The sequence below is a fragment of the Phaenicophaeus curvirostris genome, chromosome 5, assembly GCF_032191515.1.
Source record: "Phaenicophaeus curvirostris isolate KB17595 chromosome 5, BPBGC_Pcur_1.0, whole genome shotgun sequence".
Lineage (NCBI taxonomy): Eukaryota > Metazoa > Chordata > Aves > Cuculiformes > Cuculidae > Phaenicophaeus > Phaenicophaeus curvirostris.
The window spans coordinates 34,067,717-34,088,915 of record NC_091396.1 but is presented as its reverse complement, the minus strand read 5'-3'; the positions used below and the strand labels follow the sequence as shown (position 1 = coordinate 34,088,915).

The window sequence follows — 21,199 nt, the reverse complement described above, 5'->3', positions numbered from 1 at the left end:
TTTCCAAATTCAGCAGTGCACAGTAGAACTAGTGATTCCTTTATTGTGTCTAAGCTTCTCTACAATTTGCAGGAGGGGGAGGAGTTGGCTTCTTGTTGCATATTATTGCCTTATCAAAGTGATTTTAGGTTTTCAGATAAGTCCACACAGTGTGGACTTCAGAGAGGACAAAAGTAGTGAAGCTAGATTCCTGGTTGGTTGACTTTTAGTTACTGGGAAGATACTTACTGAATAAAAGGACTTGTGACTGAAATGACAGATGAGTTAAATTACTGAATTTTATTACTGCTGGGATTTTCTCAGTTCTTACATTCCAGAGCTCATTATGTGTTTCTGAAACAAGGCAGCAGCTAAGACTTCTGTAACATGGTTTAATTTGTTTAAAAAAACCAACCATGATAAATAACAGAATGCTTAAGTTAAAGAGAAGAAGAGATTCGAGGTAAAAAAAGATGTTGATAAGTTTCATACTTTTGCAAGTCTTGCCATAGAAGAGGGTCACCCTACAAGACTCACAAGACTAATTCATCAGAGCGTGGGTGTATCTAAGCCAGATTCAAACACCTACACTAGTGATGAGCTAGTGACTTACTCAGTTTATCTCACGAATGGCCAGCGATGGCTAGTGGATACTCCTGTTCATCTTCACAAGCTATTTTGCAGTGGATGTGGGAATGAGCTCACAAGACCATCCCCTTTCCCCTCTTATACACCTTGTGCTAGAGGTAAGTGTGGTTTGGGGGAATAAGGGTGGGTTGTTGTGAGATGAAAGTGATGTGGGCTTCTTAAGTTTTTCATAAACCTCAATATAGGCATGTACATGGGGATGGGCAAAGATTCAGTTGAATTCTTACTTTTTTTGCCCAGAGAGCTTACCCAGTCCTAAACTGACATGCTTTCCTTGAACTGGGAGTCAGAAATCCCTTTTCTCTTCTGTTTTTCTGCTGCAGAAATTCCCAACATTCCCATTATGTGGGCTCCAGAGAGGGGTAAGCAACATCTTCAATCCCACCCAATCATTTCCAAACCAATTCTTTGCTAGTATTTTTTTGCTTTTTAAATCATCATCAGATAACAGTTTTTAGACACATTTTTCCCATTTATTTGATTTTCTTGTGGATTCTCATTTTTTTTTGTTTCATAGGAAGGTCCCATGGCCTCCCCAGGTGCTAGGGTCAGACTCATCTGCTATTCCCATTTGTGTGCTATTCTCCTGTGGATTTTCATGGTTCACTCTGATCTAATGATATTACCAGAGGGTGAGCATCTAGATTCTTGGGACTGTTTCGCTCGTGGTATCGTAATTTATTGAAAAAGCACTGCCACCCTACCGCCCTGTCAATCTGTTGGCAGGTTTATGTTTTGTCCTTGCTGACAGTTGCATTGGTTATTCATAGGCTTTAGTCTTTTGCTGCCTTGCCTGTCTGGGGACTGCCTGGCATTCACTACTCTCTTTTATTCTCTCTACCTGCTGGCTGTGTGGCCTTGCCCTCCTGAAATCTTGGCCCTTTGCCTGACTGGCATTACCTCTTGACCAGCTAATTGCTTGACACTGACTACCTACTGCCCTGTCCATCTGTTGAACGGCATGCATTGCCTCTTTATTGTCCTTTCGATCTGAGTGCACGTGGGCATTGGCCTTCTGCTGCCCTGTCTCCTGCTCCAAGTGCCTGGCATCATCTTTCTGCTGAGTGCATCTGCTGACTTTGCGGAATTGCTCTTCTGTTGCTTGGCGCACCTGCTGACTGCTTGGTACTGCTTTATCAACTTGCTGAATGTCTGGCATTTTCCTCCTGTCTTTTCATCTGCTTTTTGATTATAGTGTCCCCTTGCTGCTCTCTGAGTCTGCTTACTCACCAATACTTGCTCTTTTGCTGTCCTGTCCACTTTGGTTTTATGCCTGGCATTTCTATCATATTATCCTGCCCACCTGCCTAGATTTTATTTCTAAATATGCAGCAGTCTGAAAAAAGATAAGAGGAATTGTAAGAAATGGGGAAAACTATTGTCTGGCTCCTTCATGATCTGATTCAGTTCAACACACCAGCCAAAAACTGATCTCAGTACTTAGTCCTTACGTCCATCACTTCATTTGATAGATGTATTACTGTTCAGTAATACTGTATTCAGTATTCAGTTTGGTAGTAATTAAGCACTAAACCACATCACTAGTATTACTTATAGTAATTCACAGAATCCGTGGAAGGTAGGTGATAACAGGGGGAAAAAACCCAATCTGTTGCTGAGGCTCAGAAAGGTTAAGGTTTGAATATAGAGTTACGTTCAGTGAATACAGTGGATCAAGGGGACTAAATAAGACATTTTTCAGATTTCTTCATTTGAAAAACAAGTTTGCAACTAATCTAAAAAAGCCATTGGATCAGGACAGTATTACCAAACTGTAGTGTGTCCTACTTTTCTGCTTTCTGCTCTTCCTGTAGTGGAAGCATGGTCAATTGCCAGTTTAAAGGAACGTTTTGACATCCTCATACATTAAGACCAAGGACTTGACTAATCTGTGAGGTCTGTAGTAAGGGAATAAATTATTGTCACAGCTTAGAGTAAGAAGCAGGATTTGCTAATTTCCTGCCTCTTAATTTAATTCACTTGACCTCTCTTTCATAGCTCTGCCACAGCTTCTAGCTTATTATGAGTGTTTGTGGATTTAATTATGCTTTTGAATCCAGTATCAACAAGGAATCAAAGAGATTGTTCTTATCATAATGAACCCTGTCATAATTTCTTAATAAATTCTTCCTACACTTAAGATGATCATATCCAGTATTCTTTTAACTTTAGCTTTTAGCCTCTCCAGTTATAATATTACTACTTTTGCCATCTTCAGATACCTTGAATATGTGAAATAATGTCTAACCATATGGGCAGGGCAGCATCCCATGAGTTACTAGCCTCTTTCACCTGTGTGAGCCCAGCTGTGGAATCAGAGATACTGGAGTAAAGCACCTCGTTGCTATGCTCCTGACACCAGCTTGCCCCTGTGGAAGGTGGCTTACAGTACAGCAGACAGTATTCCAAATGCGAGAGCCAGTGGTAACCTTCTTGTTGTTTTCACATTAGTCTCTAGAAATCTAGTACACTTGTATCCTCCTCTGAGGAGCTGGAGGACATAAACGTCTGCCTTTACTCCCTTACGGTCTCCTAGGCTCTTCTGTCCTCTTTCTTCTGAGCATTTCCAGCCCTCTCTTGCTTCTGCAGGCATGTTTTATTCACAACTTTGCAAACACAAGACAGTAGTCTGGCAGTCTCTCACTTCCCACCAGCTTCACGCTGTTGAGGGGTCTGATGACAAGAACAGTTCTCAGTGACAATTGTCTTTCTCCAAGCTCTAACTCCCAGTGTTACTTTGCTGCTTCCCTAGACTCTTTTTTGAGAAGTGATATCGGATGCTGGAAGGGAGGAGGAATAGTCACACTGTGGGGCTGCATTATGCTGCTAGAACCCAATTCTTATTGCAAGTACAATAAGTCATTTTTCCCTGTGTCTTTTTAGTTATTTTTAAGATAGAGTTTTGAAGATTAATATTACCTCTGATAAATGGCTAGTTTTTAAATAATATTCGAATTGTATAAACTTTAGACTAAACAAAATGCAGAACAGCATCGGAAACTGGAGGAAAATAAATACAACGCTTTCTTGAATGTGTGTGATTTTCTTGCTTGAAAATTATGCCTGCCATGGAACTGATGCAGTGCTGTCGCAGGCAGCTTTGCTGTAAAATCTCCTGGTGAATCAGTTCTCCATCTGCAGTGATCAAGTTATGGTTCATATATTTTAATTAGTTAAAAAAAACCCCTATGTTAAGTTGAAAGAATACATTGTAGTTTTTATCTTATGAGAGTCAGTACTTGGTTAAAGAAGTAATGAGAAATTTGCCCAGAGAGCCCTGGGAATAGCATTGTATCTATCAAGTCCCCGGAATAATGAAATACAATACTACTTTGTATTTTATAAAAAAGTTTTTGTTTGTTTGTTTTTATTTAGGTATTCTTTAATCTATCGTGTGCACTTTTCAACAAAAAAAATAACTTCTGCAACACCCATGAAGAGTTAGAAGTCTCTGCAGCTTACAGAGTTTCCCTTTCCAGGATAACTAAATTTCCTGTTATCAGCTTAATTGTATCTTAGTTTTATTTTGTCTTGTTAGACTCATTTCAAAACAAGTTCCTAACTAATACAGGTCTTTTACTCTCCCTCAAAATAATAGGTAGGTATGTAATTATTATGTCACTCTTGGGATTTCCAGAAGGTGGTCCACTGTCCTGATCTACTTAATCACTACTTTCAGTTTCAGTTGATGTTTTCCATTCTATTAAGTATAATATGTCTGGCAGTGACTCATATCAGCGTGGAATTCAGACCTTATTATGTCTCTGTATTGCTTCTGGATCTGGTTTGAAAACAGTATTTGTTTAATTTTAAACAAGAATGCTTCAGATAAGTATTGCTAGAGAGCATATATGCCTTTCAGTTCGTGCATTGTCATCAGTGATGAAGGCTTTTGATGTCACAATTTATGCAACAATTTGCTGAAGGTATATTGATACCAAGTAAGTTCCAGTGTCTCTCTCGTTTTGTGGGTAAATAGCTTTGTTGGAAAAATGAGGAGATAGATACACAATGCAGATGTAAGAAGCAAGACAGTACTGTTTTTTTTAAGTGATTGCTTCTGTGCATTGGAATTTGTAACCCGTGATTTTTTCTTTTATTCTGTTGAAAAATTTTCAGAAGATTTTAATGTTCCATCCTCTGGGTTCCTTTTTCTTAAGGTGTCCTTTAGGAGCCAGGCTAGAAAAGTTGTTTATGTAGTTATAATGCAGGTTTTAACTGATTCCTTGTGAAGATATCCATGACTTAAAGTTATTGAATTTCCTTAGTAAGTTAAACTGATATATTCATTGAGTTTGTACATGGAAGAAGACCCAGTTATCCGCTCTTCAGTGATTATTGAAGGGTTGTTCCTCCAGTACATTTTTCTGTTGTTCTGCCCAGCCAGGTTTTAGATTTTGAATTTGCTAGGGCTTCTTCTGCTTCACTTGGGAGTTTGATGAAGTCAGATAGATGTTATGGTTCATAAATTTTATTTGAGACTACGCCTAAACTTTTGTTTGATTAGTCCTTTACTGCCCTCATAGTACATCATAGCAACACTAAATAATATTCCTTACCCTTGCTGTTTTCTTTTAGGAAGTATTTGTACACCTTAATGCAGCTTTTAGTATTTTTTGCGGTTAGACTATATATAGACTTCTTTATTTTGTGTAGTGTTGCAATCATGTACATCACAAGTGGTGGATTTTGCAGTTTTCAAAGCTGACTGAAATCTACACATTGCACCATTTTTTTGTATCAAAAATGAAAAATTATTTGGTTATTGCCACGTGCATCCATTGGTATATGGAATTATTCCATGAACAGCAAGGCCTAAAATTGTGATCTTTCTCAAACTCTTCTGCAATTCATATAAGTTTTACTGATTTCTGCTGTTCAGCATCGATGGATCCTGAGATGAGAAGAACAGAGAAAAGCATGAAGTTCTTTTAGATGTCTTGATCTCCTAGGGATTTTGTATCCTGCAGCATCTTAATGAGAAGCTGCTATTAACTCAGCATTGCTTTTTGCAGGCAAGAGGGAGCATGTAACAGCAGAGTTTTCTTTTGACTTTTTTAAGCATAACAAGGATGGATGTACTAACATAGATGGAAATTGTGAGGTTTTTCTCAATGAGTAGCTTGTCACATTGTTAAGACAGCTTAATATTGTCCCCAGAAATATGTTGCATCTGTATCTCTTTTCCTTGTTAGCCTTTTTAAAATAAGAGTTGTTTGGGGCTTTTTTTTCTATTTAATTTGTTTAATCAGACACACAGTATCGGGCAGCTAACCTTAAGTGCATAAGATTTCTATGTTATTCTGAGTTACTGCCTTTCACTATTCACATACATGATATAGAAATACTGCTGTCTGGTTTTTTACTTAAGTTAATCTGCTTAAAGCTATGAAGTTTGTAGTTGATGTTCTCTGAATGTGAAAACATTGCTGTGGTAGCGAGCCGCTGAGCATTTATTGCAAGAGTCCAGTCCTGTGTGCTTTTTAAGTATACAAAGGAAAAACTTGCTTGTTCCTGTGCCCATCTAATAATCTCTTCTGCCTTACCAGATGTTAAAAGCCACCACTTTTCTCAGTCATCCATTTTCACACTGCTAGTATAAAAATCAATCTGCTGAAAAAGTTTGGATGCAGAGTGAATTTTATTAAAAAGCAAAAAGAGTTTTCAGCACATGGTCTGCTGCTTCAAGCATACCAGAAGTGTATGTGAGGGGAGGTGCTTATATAGAATCATAGAATAATTTGTGTTGGAAGACACCTTAAAGATCATCCAGTTCCAATCCCCCTGCCATGGGCACGGACACCTCCCACTACATCAGGCTGCCCAAGGCCCCATCCAACCTGGCCTTGAACACCTCCAGGATGGAGCATCCACAGCTTCCCTGGGCAACTTGTGCCGGTACCTCACCACTCTCATAGTGAAGAAATTCCTCCTTATGTCTAGTCTAAATCTGCCTCTCTCCAGTTTGTACCCATTGTCCCTAATCCTATCACTACAAACCTTTGTGAACAGTCCCTCCCCAGCTTTCTTGTAGCCCCTTCAGGTACTGAAAGGTCGCTATAATATCTCCCTGGAGCCTTCTCTTCTCCAGGCTGAACAACCCCAACTCTCTCAGCCTGTTCTCGTATGGAAGGTGCTCCAGCCCTCTGCCTATCTTTGTAGACCTCCTCTGAATGCATTCCAACAGCTCCATATCCTTCTTATGCTGGGGATTCCAGAACTGGACACAATACTCTGGAAGAGGTGTGACCTATACTGCTGTATGTATATTAATGGAAAGTTGCCTACATTATAAGAACTCAAGGGTTTAGAAGGTGAGACTTGAGCAGTTAGAAAGTAAACTGACAGGCTTTGTGTATGCAATGCAAGGTTGCATAAATGTGAAAGAATTACTCTGTTGCAGCTGAGTAGTGTCAATAAATGATTGAATTGGTTTTAGCTAGTGTTAAAACACTGGAGGAAAGCGGGGTTTTAAATATAGAAAAGATCTTAGTAACAGTGAAATAAAGGGAAAACATTTCATGCTGGATTTTGTTGCATTGTTAACTATTATTATTAAGTATTGTAAACCATAAATTAAAAAGTAAAATCAAGTTCCAGAGGAAAATGTGAACTTGGCTTATTGAATATTCCAGTGTAAATTAGGAGTTCTGCTGTCTTCTCTTTCGGTGCTCTGTGCTGCTGCAGTCTCAACAAAGTACTTTCCATCTTCTCTTTGAGAAACTTTTTCATCCAATTGTTTCCACAAGAATCTTGGAGAACAAAAATGTGGTTTTTGCCATAGTCCTGTATAGGAAATTGTTTGACAGAATGCACAGTACTTGGCTTTCAAAACTTGTTCAGTTCCAATGAATGCATCATTCACATGTACCAAAATCAATAACTGTTCAGACTCCAAATACAGGAATTGCATCACTGAAGAGTCTCTTCTTTGAGTTTTTTAGGTTATGCCAGAAGTACTTTAAAGCTGCTGTTATTAGACATGCTTTATCATTTACTTGGGGAGTGAATATACTATTTAAAGGAATTTTAAGAGAAAGTAAAGTACTTCTTGTAATGATTGTATTGCTGTGATATGTTATTTAAAAATTATCACTCAGTGGTACATCCTTGATTGTGTAGCAGGTGTATTTTAGGAAGGATTTCTTTTTTAATCTTCAACACTGATGATATGAGATTTGAAGTTGTTTGAAGGAGCTACTGTACCTGGGGCAGAAACTTACTGGAGTTTCAGTAGTATTAGCATTTCATATGGAATAATTGTTCTTGGTAGAAGGTAGCAAATGATAGAAACAACAGACAACATTCTCCAAAGAAAAACATTCCCCATCACAATCACAGTAGCAAATGTGTTGGAGATAAAGCATTGCAAAATTATTTATTTAGGTAAATGAAACTGAAAGTAAAAACTTTTGATTGTTTTCACTGTCCAAGGGACTGGACAAGTTCCTAAGAAAAAGCAGTGTACGTTTCTGCCTGGTGGCCTTAGTCTCTGTGTGTACTGATGAGCATCTCTAAACAACAGAGTCTTTTCTCTTCCTGTGATACTAATATCACAACTAAGCAAAAGTGACAGGGTTTTTTCTCTTGCATAGTTCTAGACTTCATTGCTTAATAGACTCCTCCCCCCAATTTGTATATGAAGAATCCAAGTTTGGCACTAGTTTTATATGAAGTGAATCTAGCTGCACCCTAACTCCTCTTCAGAATAGATATATAATATACAAGATAGTACACATAACCAAAAGCAGTATACGGTGTATTTCTTTATGACAGTAAAAACAGTGCTCCCAAGTTACTATACTGTCAGTTAAAGCTTATTACAGTATTGATACTCTTATAGAGATATTGTAGATATTCTTACCTCATTATTCTGAACTCATTTCTATTGTATTTCTATTGTATTTCTGTGATTTGCAGAGAACAAATTCTTTTACTTCTCAGGTTTTATTAATAGACAAAACAAAATAACAGTGTTTTTGCAGAATAGTGTCACTACCTTTAGCAGCAAGTCTTCAGCTGTACTGATTTTGTTGAACAGCAAGGGAGTCATTCTTACATGAAATGAAGTTGAAGTGGGAAGCACAGCAGTTTGCACATGAAAAAGAGGGCTGAAAAAGGAAATAGGCACCTGACCCTTCTTTATGACCAAGTGCACTGGCTTGTTTCTAGCTATTGTTTTAGCAAGCTAATCCTTTTAACTTCTCCCTCTTCGAGAATACTCTGCCTTTTGACACTGGCTTAACACACACTATTACACAGTTATAAGATATTGCATCTGGTGGGCTGCGTAGATCTTCATAGGGCCTAAATGCATTCCTTGTAATGCAGAAAAGCATTTAGTAACTGTTTTGTTTTATTGGTTAACTGTTTCTAAAAATGATTTTTCTATTGGTTTTATGACAGTGTATGGGGGTGGGCAGTATCATAAAATAAAGATCAGTTTGTATGGCATAAATATTTTATCCACATTAGCTACCTTAAAATTATGTTTAGCAATCAGGATATGGGGAGAAACAGAGAAAATCATAGAGTCATAGAATAACCAGGTTGGAAGAGACCCACCGGATCATCGAGTCCAACCATTCCTATCAAACACTAAACCATGCCCCTTAGCACCTCGTCCACCCGTGCCTTAAACACCTCCAGGGAAGGTGAATCAACCACCTCCCTGGGCAGCCTGTTCCAGTGCCCAATGACCCTTTCTGTGAAATTTTTTTTCCTAATGTCCAGCCTAAATCTCCCCTGGTGGAGCTTGAGGCCATTCCCTCTTGTCCTGTCCCCTGTCACTTGGGAGAAGAGGCCAGCTCCCTCCTCTCTACAACCTCCTTTCAGGTAGTTGTAGAGAGCAATGAGGTCTCCCCTCAGCCTCCTCTTCTCCAGGCTAAACAACCCCAGCTCTCTCAGCCACTCCTCATAAGGCCTGTTCTCCAGCCCACTCACCAGCTTCATTGCTCTTCTCTGGACTCACTCCAGAGCCTCAACATCCTTCTTGTGGTGAGGGGCCCAGAACTGAACACAGGATTCAAGGAGCGGTCTCACCAGTGCCGAGTACAGGGGGAGAACAACCTCCCTGGACCTGCTGGTCACGCCGTTTCTGATACAAGCCAAGATGCCATTGGCCTTCTTGGCCACCTGGGCTCACTGCTGGCTCATGTTCAGTCGGCTGTCATCCAACACCCCCAGGTCCTTCTCCTCCAGGCAGCTTTCTAGACAGACTTCTCCTAGTCTGTAGCACTGCACAGGGTTGTTGTGCCCCAAGTGCAGGACCTGGCATTTGGCCTTGTTAAACCTCATGCCATTGGACTCTGCCCAGCGGTCCAGCATGTTCAGATCCCTTTGCAGAGCCTCCCTACCCTCCAGCAGATCAACACTTCCACCCAGCTTAGTGTTGTCTGCAAACTTGAGTAGAGTAGTCCACAAACTAGAGTCTGTATTTAATATATATAATCAAACAGCAGTTATTGCTGTGATGCTTTTGTTCCACACCCCGACAAATTCGGTAGGGTCATTCTGTGATGGTGTGGGATGTTGGTGGCAGCAGAGTATCTGCAGATATGCTGAGGGTGCAAGCAATCTTCAAGTCAGCATTCATGTGCTGCAGAATTATTGTCAGTTGAAATGTATTATTGATGCATGCAGGTACAGCAGTTCGTGGAGTTCACTTTTAGTTGGCTACATTAATTGGGGTTTCATCCACTTTTGGCTGGTTTGAGATTTGAGTCATGAGGAGAAGAAAGAGAACATGTAATCATGTTAGTTATTGGAAGACTACATACCAAGCTGACCATTGACTAGAAGGAAAAGCAATAGAGTAAGCCACCCTAATATGTTCAGAACTGTTTTGTTGTATTTGGTGTAAAATAATTCTATAAAAGCCTGGGAGAGCACTCAGTATGTCTTTATGCGTTTCTGACACACACAGTGTTTAACATCAAAAAGACCCAAAAGCATCATTAAAATAGTTACTTACTAGACTTAGGCTGAGTTTCTTACTGTACCGTAAAATTGGCAGAAGTCTGGATGGTCACTTGATGTTGAGGAACAAACACACGCAGGAGGGGCAGCACTGGCCTAATGGCTATCTAGCCACCACCAGTCTGTCTTGTGAGCTCAAACATAGTGATTGGTGCTTATTTCAGCTTTATATAACATATTCTCCACTACTTTAGGACTGTTAAACAGTTGATGGGTTTTTACAGGCCCACATTATTAGCACTTATGGATAACTTTGTTGAGGAAACGATGTCAGGCTATTACTTTTAAGATGTTCGTTGGTATGGATGTGAGTCTGTCAAAGGCTCTAGAATGACAGCAAACACATACTTCTGGGATTTGCCCTGTCCAGAATCAGCTATTCATTGCCCTCTGGATGCAGGCCATTCTTGACTTACATGGATCTGTGAAAAGTAATTTCACATTGAGAAGTCAATGATAATCATAATTGCATACATGTGAAAGGACAGGCACTGCATGGTGTATCTCTGGCTGTAGCACCCCAATGATGTGTTATGGCCACTGCTTTGTTAGAAAGTTACTAACTTTGATGGCAAGTTGAGAGACTTTAACAAACCTACTTGACTTTGGTTGCTTTGCAGCAATAGCATATCTGACCAGTTTTATCCATTTGTTGAATTAACTGAGCGATTAGCCAAAGAAATTTGATTTTGGAGAACTTCAGAGAGTATGGTTCCTGTCAAGCCTTCTAACCATAAAAAGATGCCGAATATCATCACACAAGTTCCTGGAGGAAGGAAATAAGAAAAAAATCAAGGAAATACAATATGATGTTGAGAATGAGTGACTCAAAACAGATCCTTATCCAAAAAATCTTTCAGTGTGTTAAAAGAAACCAACTGCTATAACCTCTATTTGTTATTGTACTAAGAGAAGAAATAGATAAGTGATTTTTAGGCAAGAAGCTCTGATCTGTCTAGCTCCATGTAAGCTCTATTTTCTCCCCTGCAAAATCAGAGAAAGGAAATAGAAAATAAGCTGAAATAGATGACTTAGATATAGATATTACAGGCAGGCACATATGTTACCTCCAGCAGAGGTATACTGAGCAACCTTGAAGAAGGTATCTCATCTCCAAGCTGAGACATGCAATTTTTGTTTCAAGTATACACTTCTTGCATAACTGCTTGATAGACATTACTGACATTTTTGTTGCATATTTTACTGGTCTTTCTCCATGACTCCTTCTCCAGTCTCTGTGGGTTGACCATGGTCTGTGAACTTTGTTGCAGAGGATATATGGGTATTTCTTTGCTTAGGCCCTTCCAGGGCCTCCATTTTCAATGGAAATATCTAATATCTAGTAAAATGTTATCTATGCTAATTCAATAGTCTGTTAAATATAAATTATCTGCAAATTTGTCCATTACTTTGCATAAATAGCTTATTGATATTCTATGCAGCATCATAAATTTTAGCTTTTTCAACAGAAATAATATTTGCAACAGAGGCAGTCTTGGTCATCTTAATTTAATCAAATTTATTATGACTTCTCAGTCTCATATTTGCATTTTAGTTGCAGAGATAAAACTATATTGCCATCCAAAAATTGCTGAGGTGTATATGAAATGTCTCAGATCATTACTTACTATTGAGGTCAAACTTTGCTGTGTTTAAAACCTGAAAGACAAAGAGTTTCTGAACATTTCAAGAAAAGTACTCCTAGGTCTTCTAATTAAATCAGTCTGCAGTGGAAATATCCTACAGAAGCTGCCTGGAAGGGCTTCTACAGGTTAAGAACTGCACTAACTTAATTTATATGAAGGCAAAGAAAGGCAGTGAAGCAACAGAGAACTCTGTGGAACCAATTGGCAGTGAGCCATCTGTTAAGCAACCACAACTACGTCAAAGATTCCTAAAAATACATCAGTTGGTTTGGGAACATAATGCCCTAACTACAATTAAAAAGCACTTTGAAAACAATCAGAAATGTATTTTAAAATAAATTGTATTTATTCATGTAGCAATGAAATACAAGAAGAACTACTCTCATAGACATTGTTAGTAAGTCCTGAAATGTTCCACAGAATAATTATTTGTCTCTACTTCTCCCTTCCAGAGTAGAAACTACTATTTTATTTCAGCTCAATTGTTTCTCTCCTGGTTCCCCCACAGCCTGACACTTCTGTGATGTCCTGTCTTCTTTCCTGCTTCTCTAGAGTTTTCCTCTCATGTATTGTCTATCCAAGCCATCTTGTGCAGTGTTATTTCCATCCCACTCACTTCATTCATTCACCCTCACTCTACTCTCATTCCTGCCCTTCTGACAGTCCTGCTGCCTAAGCATTCTCTCTGCAATTCAGCATTTCCACTTAGTCTTCCTTTTTCTCATATTTTCTTCTCCTATCTAGACTACAAACCTTGCCTTTCTTTGCAACCTCCAGCTGTTCTGCGTTTCTGCCTCTCTCCTGAACTCTTGCTTTTTCCTTCAAGTGCTTCCACTTCTGTGGAACTCCTCTTCCACTTCGATCTTGTATGTATCTGTCTTCTTTGACTACCACTGTATGCAGGGGAAAAAACAGGGGCACTTCCTTGCTGTCACTTTAATATTTAATGCAAATTTACTCCAGCATTTTCCACCTCGTTCTTATATTGTCTCAGGTTTGAGAAGTCAGTGTATAGCTTCAATCCCAATGAAGGCATCAGTGTGACAGGTCTGAATGAAATCTCATCATCTTTTTCTTCCTGCTTCTTCCCACGTAGTAGTATTCTCATCACTATTGTAAGAGAGCCGGGGGCAACAGCCTTGATTTGTGATTCATTTTGTGCCAGCACTATGGGCCCTTGCAGCAGGCAAAAGCTGGCTGATGGTGAGGCTACCAAGAAAAAATTGCCCATGAAACGAAGCAGATCAGTCTTAATTCAGCCTTGCTGGAGTACTGGTAAGATGTAAAGATACTGAGTCACTAATTCTTTATTAGTTTAGATGCAGGTAGACACTGGTACCAGCTAGTTAACTCCTGAGCAGATGAAAATCACATTTTGACATCTCTCTTCTACTCTTCCTTTAGACCTGAAAGAAGTATTAGAAAAACTGGCCACCAGCACTTTGGTGAAACAAAAAGTTGTTGCAGATAGACACAAAGTATCTGCAAATCACTGCAGCAGAGCTGATTTCATTCATATATGTGTAGCTAATTAAGAATGTGCTTCCCATTGTGATGGTGATTTCATTTCCCGTACACTACACAATTTAAGTCATGCTATTTGAGGACATCCCAAGAGGGGACTTTCCAGTGACTAATTTCAAGAGCAGATGTCACTGTAAAAGTTATTTACTTAGTGGCAGCCCTTTTTTTTGGTTACATCCATCCAGTTAGGCTGCAAATATGAAAACAGGAAGCATTCCCCTGTTTATAGAAGTGTGCCTGCAGTAATAAATATAAGCATATATATTTTGAAACAGGTATTTTTAGAAACTTCTTTTGGAGGCTGTACTGCTGTTTGGACTTTCTGCCCTTTCAGATTTTGTTGCTTAGTCTATACATTTTTAATAATCACATTGCCTGCTAGCAGTGACATTTTGTGAAGGTCATTTTTTTTGTCAAGTTGGAGAATGGACTTGAATATCATTGAACTTCCTGAGCTGCAGGATCGTTGTTTATGGAACTTTCTTGCATCTTGTACTACCTTTGAAGCCTGTTTAGAATTTTAACTAATGATATCTTTAAAGTGTCACTGTGTTCAAGGGCAAAAAAGAAATCTCAAAATGTTCTATATATTTAAAACCAGTTTTGAATAGATAGCTTTGAAGCATGGTATTAGGTGAAAATAAAAGGCATAGATATAGTCTTACTATGTATGCACACGCAGAGAATTGTGTGTTTCACTAACTTATTCATTGTCAGCAAAGCGTTCCTTCACTGTTGCAATGCCTTTTTATTCTATACTTTAAAAATCTTAAGGTTTGTGAAAGGTCTAAAGAATTTTCAATGTGATTGATAATTTGATACCTCAGCAGGTATCTTCAGGCAATTTCCCTCGGTGGAGAGGTTTTAGTTTTGTTGACATCTTTCCTAGCCTGCCTCCTCTAATTTCCCTGTGTAGAAACACAGATACTGTGTTGTATTTATATGCCTTTTCTGTTTCTGAGTAGATAGAGGATGGCAGGTACTAAAACCAACATGGTATGCTTGAAATAAAAGAAACTGCTGTCAGCTACTGAATTAGAATTGCTTGGGTTTGTACAAACCAATGATTTTTTTCCTCCCAACTGAGCACATACCAAGTTTGCTTATTAATAAAAGATCTGAAGGTTTACTTGGTAGCTGTGCCTGATGTCTTCTGACACTGGCATATTCCTTTAAAACATGTTAAATGTTAGTGGCAGTGTTTAAGAATATTGCCACTTGAATATCTGTACTGTTCATGGATTTCTTTTTTCTGTTTTATTTATTGCTCCCTGTGTTTTGGCTATATAGCTAGTGTAGGACTCCTGGATCCTTCTTATAGGGATGGCATTGTGTTAATACTGTTTTTTTTTATCTCTGTGACTTTCTGTTTGTAAACTGGGAGCTTACAAAATTACAAGGATGTGATTTATAATGTAATTTTTCCTACATAATAATTTGTCTGGTTTTCTTGCTTTTTATTGTTCGGCTGTATCAAACTGCCAAGAAAATTTAGCTTATTCAGAGTGTCCTTACATTTAAGATGTGTTTTTGTATTTTTGTTTTGATAGCTCAACCACCAAAGCGTTGTAGTTTGGCTGGAAGTTTTACAATGGATTTCACAGTTTTATGAGCATTGCTAACATTTTAATTGTGCCACATAACTTAGGATCTTGTTTGAGAACATGGAACAAGTTGATCCACTGAATACCAAGTACTGTGAAGCAAATTAAGAGAGGATAGGACTGTAACCTGCCTTTGAGGTGTTCTGTGCTAATTAAAGTTAGAGGTTGGGAGACTGGGTGGAATGTGCATTTGAGAAAATTTATGTTAGGAAGTAAGGACGGAAGGTTGTGCATGTCCCAGGAGAATATTTTTTCCATCTGAGTCCCTGGGTAGAAAAAGGACTAGAAAGACAAGAATTTTCAGACTCTACTTCCAGGCTTCTCAGTGCCCACTGCATATGGACCGCTTGTGAATAAAAGCCACCAGCCTGTTTACAAATGCTCTTTTTCTGACATGATCAAAAGGAAAGGCCTCAGCCTCTGGCCATTATCATTACCATTTTACTGTTTTCCTGCCTGCCTGCTACATGGACTTCCCTTTGCAAATTTTTTTTTTTTTTTTTTGTCTTCTGCACAGACCAATTCACCTTTCTCATGCCTGGGAAAATCGCAGCGGGAAAATGCACATGAGATTGATGAGGAAGAGAAGGCAGCTACATTTGGTTTTTTCTTTGCTTATTCCCAAGCATTCTTTTCTTTCTGTTAGAAGGAGTTGTTGTTATTTGTGTGGCGTTGGTTAACATTTCCTGTATATATAGGGTCCTGACTTTTGACATTTTCTATAGGAGCCTTAATGGTACAGCTAAAAGTGCTTAGTCCAATTCCTTGTCTTTCTCTGTTTTACACAGCCAACAGGAACTTCTTTAACATATTTCAGTGGTGAGAATTTAGCAAGGATGTGTCTTGGCAGAAACAATAATAAAAAGAGATATTCATACCCAAAGCTTAGCTGGTTTCATATTTTTCTTTAATTCTTCACTCACTTTGCTATTTAATCTTTGATTGCAGGCCACTAAAGAAGTAATAGAGCGAGAAGCCCCAGGGATGGCCCTGGCAATGCTGATGGGATCACTCAATGTTACTCCTCTGGGTATGCTCTCTAGGTAAGACTATTTTCTTCAAAATATGAGTTGACCCGTTTCCTTAGAAATACACATTGTCACGAAATGACTGTACACAAACAACTGAAGATTACCACTGTTGTCAAGACTAGAAGTCAACTTCAGAGAAGTGACTGAAGAATGGTAATTGCATTCTCTCATTTAATTGCCTATGTTGTCTCCATTAGACATTGCATCCTCCTGTATTTGTTGTGCCAGTTTATTTGTAGTATTGATGTATGCTGTTAAACAGTGGTCTTTTCATCCTAGAGCTGTGGCGTTTTGGTGGTGAGTGAGTTCTTCTACAAGTTGTTCATGAGGTACTAAAATGCTTTGTTTAACAGGCAAACCTTTGGTAAATAAAAATGTGTTGTTATGATATTGCTTTTATTCCAGTACCAGCAAAAGCTCTCTGTGTAAGTTAAATGATATGCTTTCAGATACAGTATTTTATCTCCTAGAGTTTGTTATTTCCTATTAAATAATTAGGAACTGTCTTTTCCTGTTGGTGTTTCTTTTTTATCAATGACATCTCTTGTTATCCTGTGTTTCTTTCTGGAGTTGATTTTTATTTTATTCCTTCAAAATACCTCATTTTACTATGACAGACTTAGTAATACCAATACCTTTCATAAGTTAGTTTGTGCTTGCACATTGTTTTAGGGCAACTAAGAAACATGGCTGTTACAGGTTTTTGATTTCTCAGTATGTGATGAGGGTACAAGAAGAAAATAATTATATAAGAAATGAAGGAACTTTCAAATCTACAAATTTGTATTCAGAAACTTGCATTTTTAAAGAACATTTAGATGAGAGGTTTAGAGATTCGATAGGTTATTTAATAACATTTCTTGTCACGTATTGCATATCTGAAAGGGCAACATTACTAAGTTAACACCTTTGGATTCTGTCCAAATGAGCAAGTATTTCAATTTTTTTATCTGAATTTTTCATATTACAGTTTGCATTTATTTGAAGTTAAAGGATAATAGAATGCTACCACAAAGAGGGAACAGGTTAATTTAGCTGTTCTATTTCTGATCAAGAAAAGGTTAGCCATTTCAATGATACTAACAAGTTTGATTCAGTATGTTGTGTGATCAGGATGGCTGAAAGGATGTTGTAATGGTAGTGGAAACAAAATGCTGGATTGCAACCTGACTCTTCCGTACATGTAGCAAGAAAATGTCCCTTTAACTACAGCCGCTTTCAATGGTAATTGATGGCAGTGATGGAAGATAACATTACAAAGATACTGCTTGCAATCATATTAGGCCTTAAAAAATTTCCCAGTGAAGACTTTTATTTCAGGCCTAAAAGTAACTGGCATGCAGAAGTCCATTATTTCTATGATAAATCATAAGGTTAAATACACAAAAATTATAAAATTACAGCATTATGGTTTCTTGTGCGATCTCGGTTCTGCATGAGTGCACGTGTGTGCTACGATTACATATTTTTGTAGAATTCCTCTGCAAATGCTTAAGATGGAGGAAAGAAATTTACTTTTCTTTGATTTGGTTGTCTGATGTGTAATCCTATGTGAGTTTTGGTGCTCTTTATTCGGAATCTTCTCTGAATGCAGAGTTACTTCCCCTGGGCTTTCTCCTACATCATTTGTTATTCTAAGACACAAATTGCTAATATATTTTCATAGAAAATTCTGCAAGCTGAGGCAGCATTGTAATCCACCCTTACAGTCAGAACTAAGACACATGTTATGAGAGGTCAAAAACATACACTAATTTTAAGTACACAGTTTGAGAAATGTAGATCCCAGTTCTTCAAAGTATTTAACATTAAACGTCACTTGCCCTAAACTCTCTTTGGCTTTATTTTTAAATGAAGTTTTGATGGGTAATTTTGCATGTAATTTAGTTGACTTTTCAAAGAAACAAGAGCAGAAGTTCCATTACACGACATTAACCTGACACTTCCGTAAATCACCTGCAGGTTTGGAAACATTAGGTCAGTCATGTCGAATTTCATCACATGAACTTTTAAAAGTTGTTACAAGTCTCTGTCTTCCTGAGAGGCAGCATTAGGAAGCGTGAATTATTTTGTAGACTGGATTCACAAATATTTACAGGCAAATGAGGGGCTGTGAGACTCATATAGTTTGGATTCACTCCCAAGGTTCCGCAGGGACTGTCTTAAAGTATCATACACCTTTTTACGTCTTTCCTGAAAGTGTTTCCTCTTCTATTCTGTGACCTTCCAAAACTGTTGTTGTCCCAGAATTATCTCTTCCCTTCACCCTATCCCTTACCTGTCACCTACCCATGCCGTGCCAATGATGGAGGCTTTGTAGAGCACACACTGTCTCTTTGCGTATTTATTCTGCTTTTACTGCCATATTTTTTTCCCAAGGAGGTAATTTTTTTCCCCAAAAAGGATCATGTTCTCCATTCCTACTTTTGCATCAGACTTGTATTTGTTTCCTCCCACATCCATTTTTTTTCTTTCTTCTGTACCCTGTTTTGCTTTCCACTCCCTTGCTTCTATTTGTACTCTTATTTCTCAGACTTCTTTGTTTTTTCTTAAAATTTTTGTCCGCTGCACCAAAAGGCAGAGATCCACAGCATCTCCTTCAACTGTTCTACATTTGGAGGAATATTATTAATTTATCTCTCAAATTAGCACTTTTTGTGTGCTTTTATATTGTGAGCACAGACAGTCTTTTTTGCAAGCCATGCAGTTCTTGGGTACTTTTACTTACGTTTGCATGCTCTCGAGAAATTTTTGGCAGCTCCATTTCTATTTTGAGCCACTGGGTTTGATTATTGGCAGCCAAAACTTGTAGCTTTCAGGAGAATCCCTGCTGGTTTGGTCCTTTTTTATTGCTGATTGGTTGAACTGGTCATTTAGCCAAGATGAAGATGCTAAAGGAGCTATCTGCCAAACACAATTCCACCTCATTTTAATTCCTCTGTGTATAATTCCTATTTCCTTTATTTTGAATCTGTCATAAACCATTTCCCATGTATGGTATTTACTGGATTGAGTTTGTGAGTTTGACTACTGCAACAAGAGTAATAGGCATGTTTCTTTAACTCAGGCTCTTCATCTTTGCATTGCACTAGAGCATTCCTCATCTACCTGGAGTTTCTTCTTAACTGAGGGTATGCAGTATGCGAGAAGTGAATATGGGAAAATAGAGGCTAGAAGTCAGGCAGTATTCAAGCTGCCAGTTGAAAAGAAGACTCCTCTTCAGACTGGCTTGACTGTGATATCGGAAATTCATTTTGTGGTAGAAAAAACAGTCTTCATGCTATTTAATTGTGAGCATTATGGTAGCTGTCACTAGAATACCTGATAGAAATTGCCATGCTGCTAATTAATGACATTAATCACAGAGAATTGTTTGTATAAGAAGAAATCCAGGGAACCTGGCTACCCCACAAACAACGTCCTTCACCCCAAAATGTTTGGTAATGCTCTGTCAAGAAATTATTTTCTTTTCTATTCTGTCTTCACTTATGGCTCATGTTATGCTTTGATAAAGAAATCGTTAGTTTCTCTCAACTATAGCCTCTGATTCTTTGTGGTTTGGTTTTATCCTTTTTACCTTTTTCTTATCCTTATATCCCAGCTCTGGGGTTTTATCACTGATTTTGTAAACAGCAGAGAAAAGCATGAAGTGCTCTTTACAACCTCAAGACAAAATCCAGTGATTCTTGTTTTCCTTGAAAAGTATTTAACTAAAAGGAGGAAAGGCAAACTAAACAACAGAAAATATTCAGCACATGGATATCTAAATATTCAGCCCTGAATCATGACCAAAGGAGTTTCGTAAAGACAAAAACTAAAATAAAGTATTCCATCTTTGATAGTTTGTTTAATGTTTTTTTGAGGGGGAAGAAAATTAGATATGAATTGCTTAAGTGCAATTTTCACTTGAGATTTACGTCCCTCTGTGCTTTTCTTATGTTGCATCTTTAAAAAAACAGAAGACATATTTGAATTAATGCAACCACCATGACTTACTATTTTCACCTGGCAAGGAAAACAGTGTTTGACACCATCAATTATATTACAACAGAATCTTGCATGTCTAAATAGAAAAATGTATTGGATACAAGTAAGCGATAGAATTAAGGGAGCCTATAGAGATCTAAAAATGATGGAAATCTAGCGAGTGTTTATACTGTCAATTAAATTGTTAGACTCTGTCAGCCTTGTTTGATGCCTTTGGAGCTCAATTTCTCCTGAGTTGTTTTATGAGAACGTGATCAGCAAGTATTTTTAAATGTGGGAAATTAAGTTTACAAGTTCCGATAAATAATAGAACTTATTTTAAATGCTCTGTTCTTGTTTTTACAGTGAAGAAAGTTACAAGCAAGAATTTTACTCTGGGTTTCTTTCTTTTCAGACCTGTGTGTGGAATCAGAGGAAAAACTCTCATAATTAATCTGCCAGGTAGCAAGAAAGGGTCACAGGTAAGAAGTGTTCTTACTGATCTGCCTCTGAGGACCCAGGATGAGTATCTCCCATTGTTCTGAATGGTAGAAAGTACCCACTACAACAAATTTTACAAAAGTGAATTGAAATATATATTCATGTAACAGAATGCACCATCACGCTCAGTCAGGGACAGTGCATGTCTGATCTGATTGAAGGTATTGTGAGACCAGAACAGCATTACATGTAGTCCAAGAGAGCAGTCACTGTAGCAGGCAGTGCTAATGAAGAGTCTTATGGTCTCTTAGACTTCCTTCTTTTTCTCCAGTCAGCCTGTACCTGAACCTTGTGTTCTCTACAGCTTCCAAGAAAGCATTCT

The 21,199-nt window shown here is 38.2% G+C and overlaps 1 protein-coding gene across 18 annotated transcripts in view; it reads left to right on the top strand.

The window, feature by feature from the left end:
* The window catches only part of GPHN (gephyrin), a 288,977-nt gene that overhangs the window by 162,176 nt on the left and 105,602 nt on the right, over positions 1-21,199 (top strand). For 11 of the 18 annotated variants that reach the window (XM_069858252.1, XM_069858249.1, XM_069858244.1 and 8 more), the window contains exons 5-7: positions 951-989; positions 16,328-16,422; positions 20,792-20,858. In XM_069858252.1, the coding sequence (XP_069714353.1) occupies positions 951-989; positions 16,328-16,422; positions 20,792-20,858 (201 nt within the window). The remainder of the gene's footprint in view (positions 1-950; positions 990-16,327; positions 16,423-20,791; positions 20,859-21,199) is intronic. The other 7 variants (XM_069858253.1, XM_069858250.1, XM_069858246.1 and 4 more) reach the window with 1 other exon arrangement.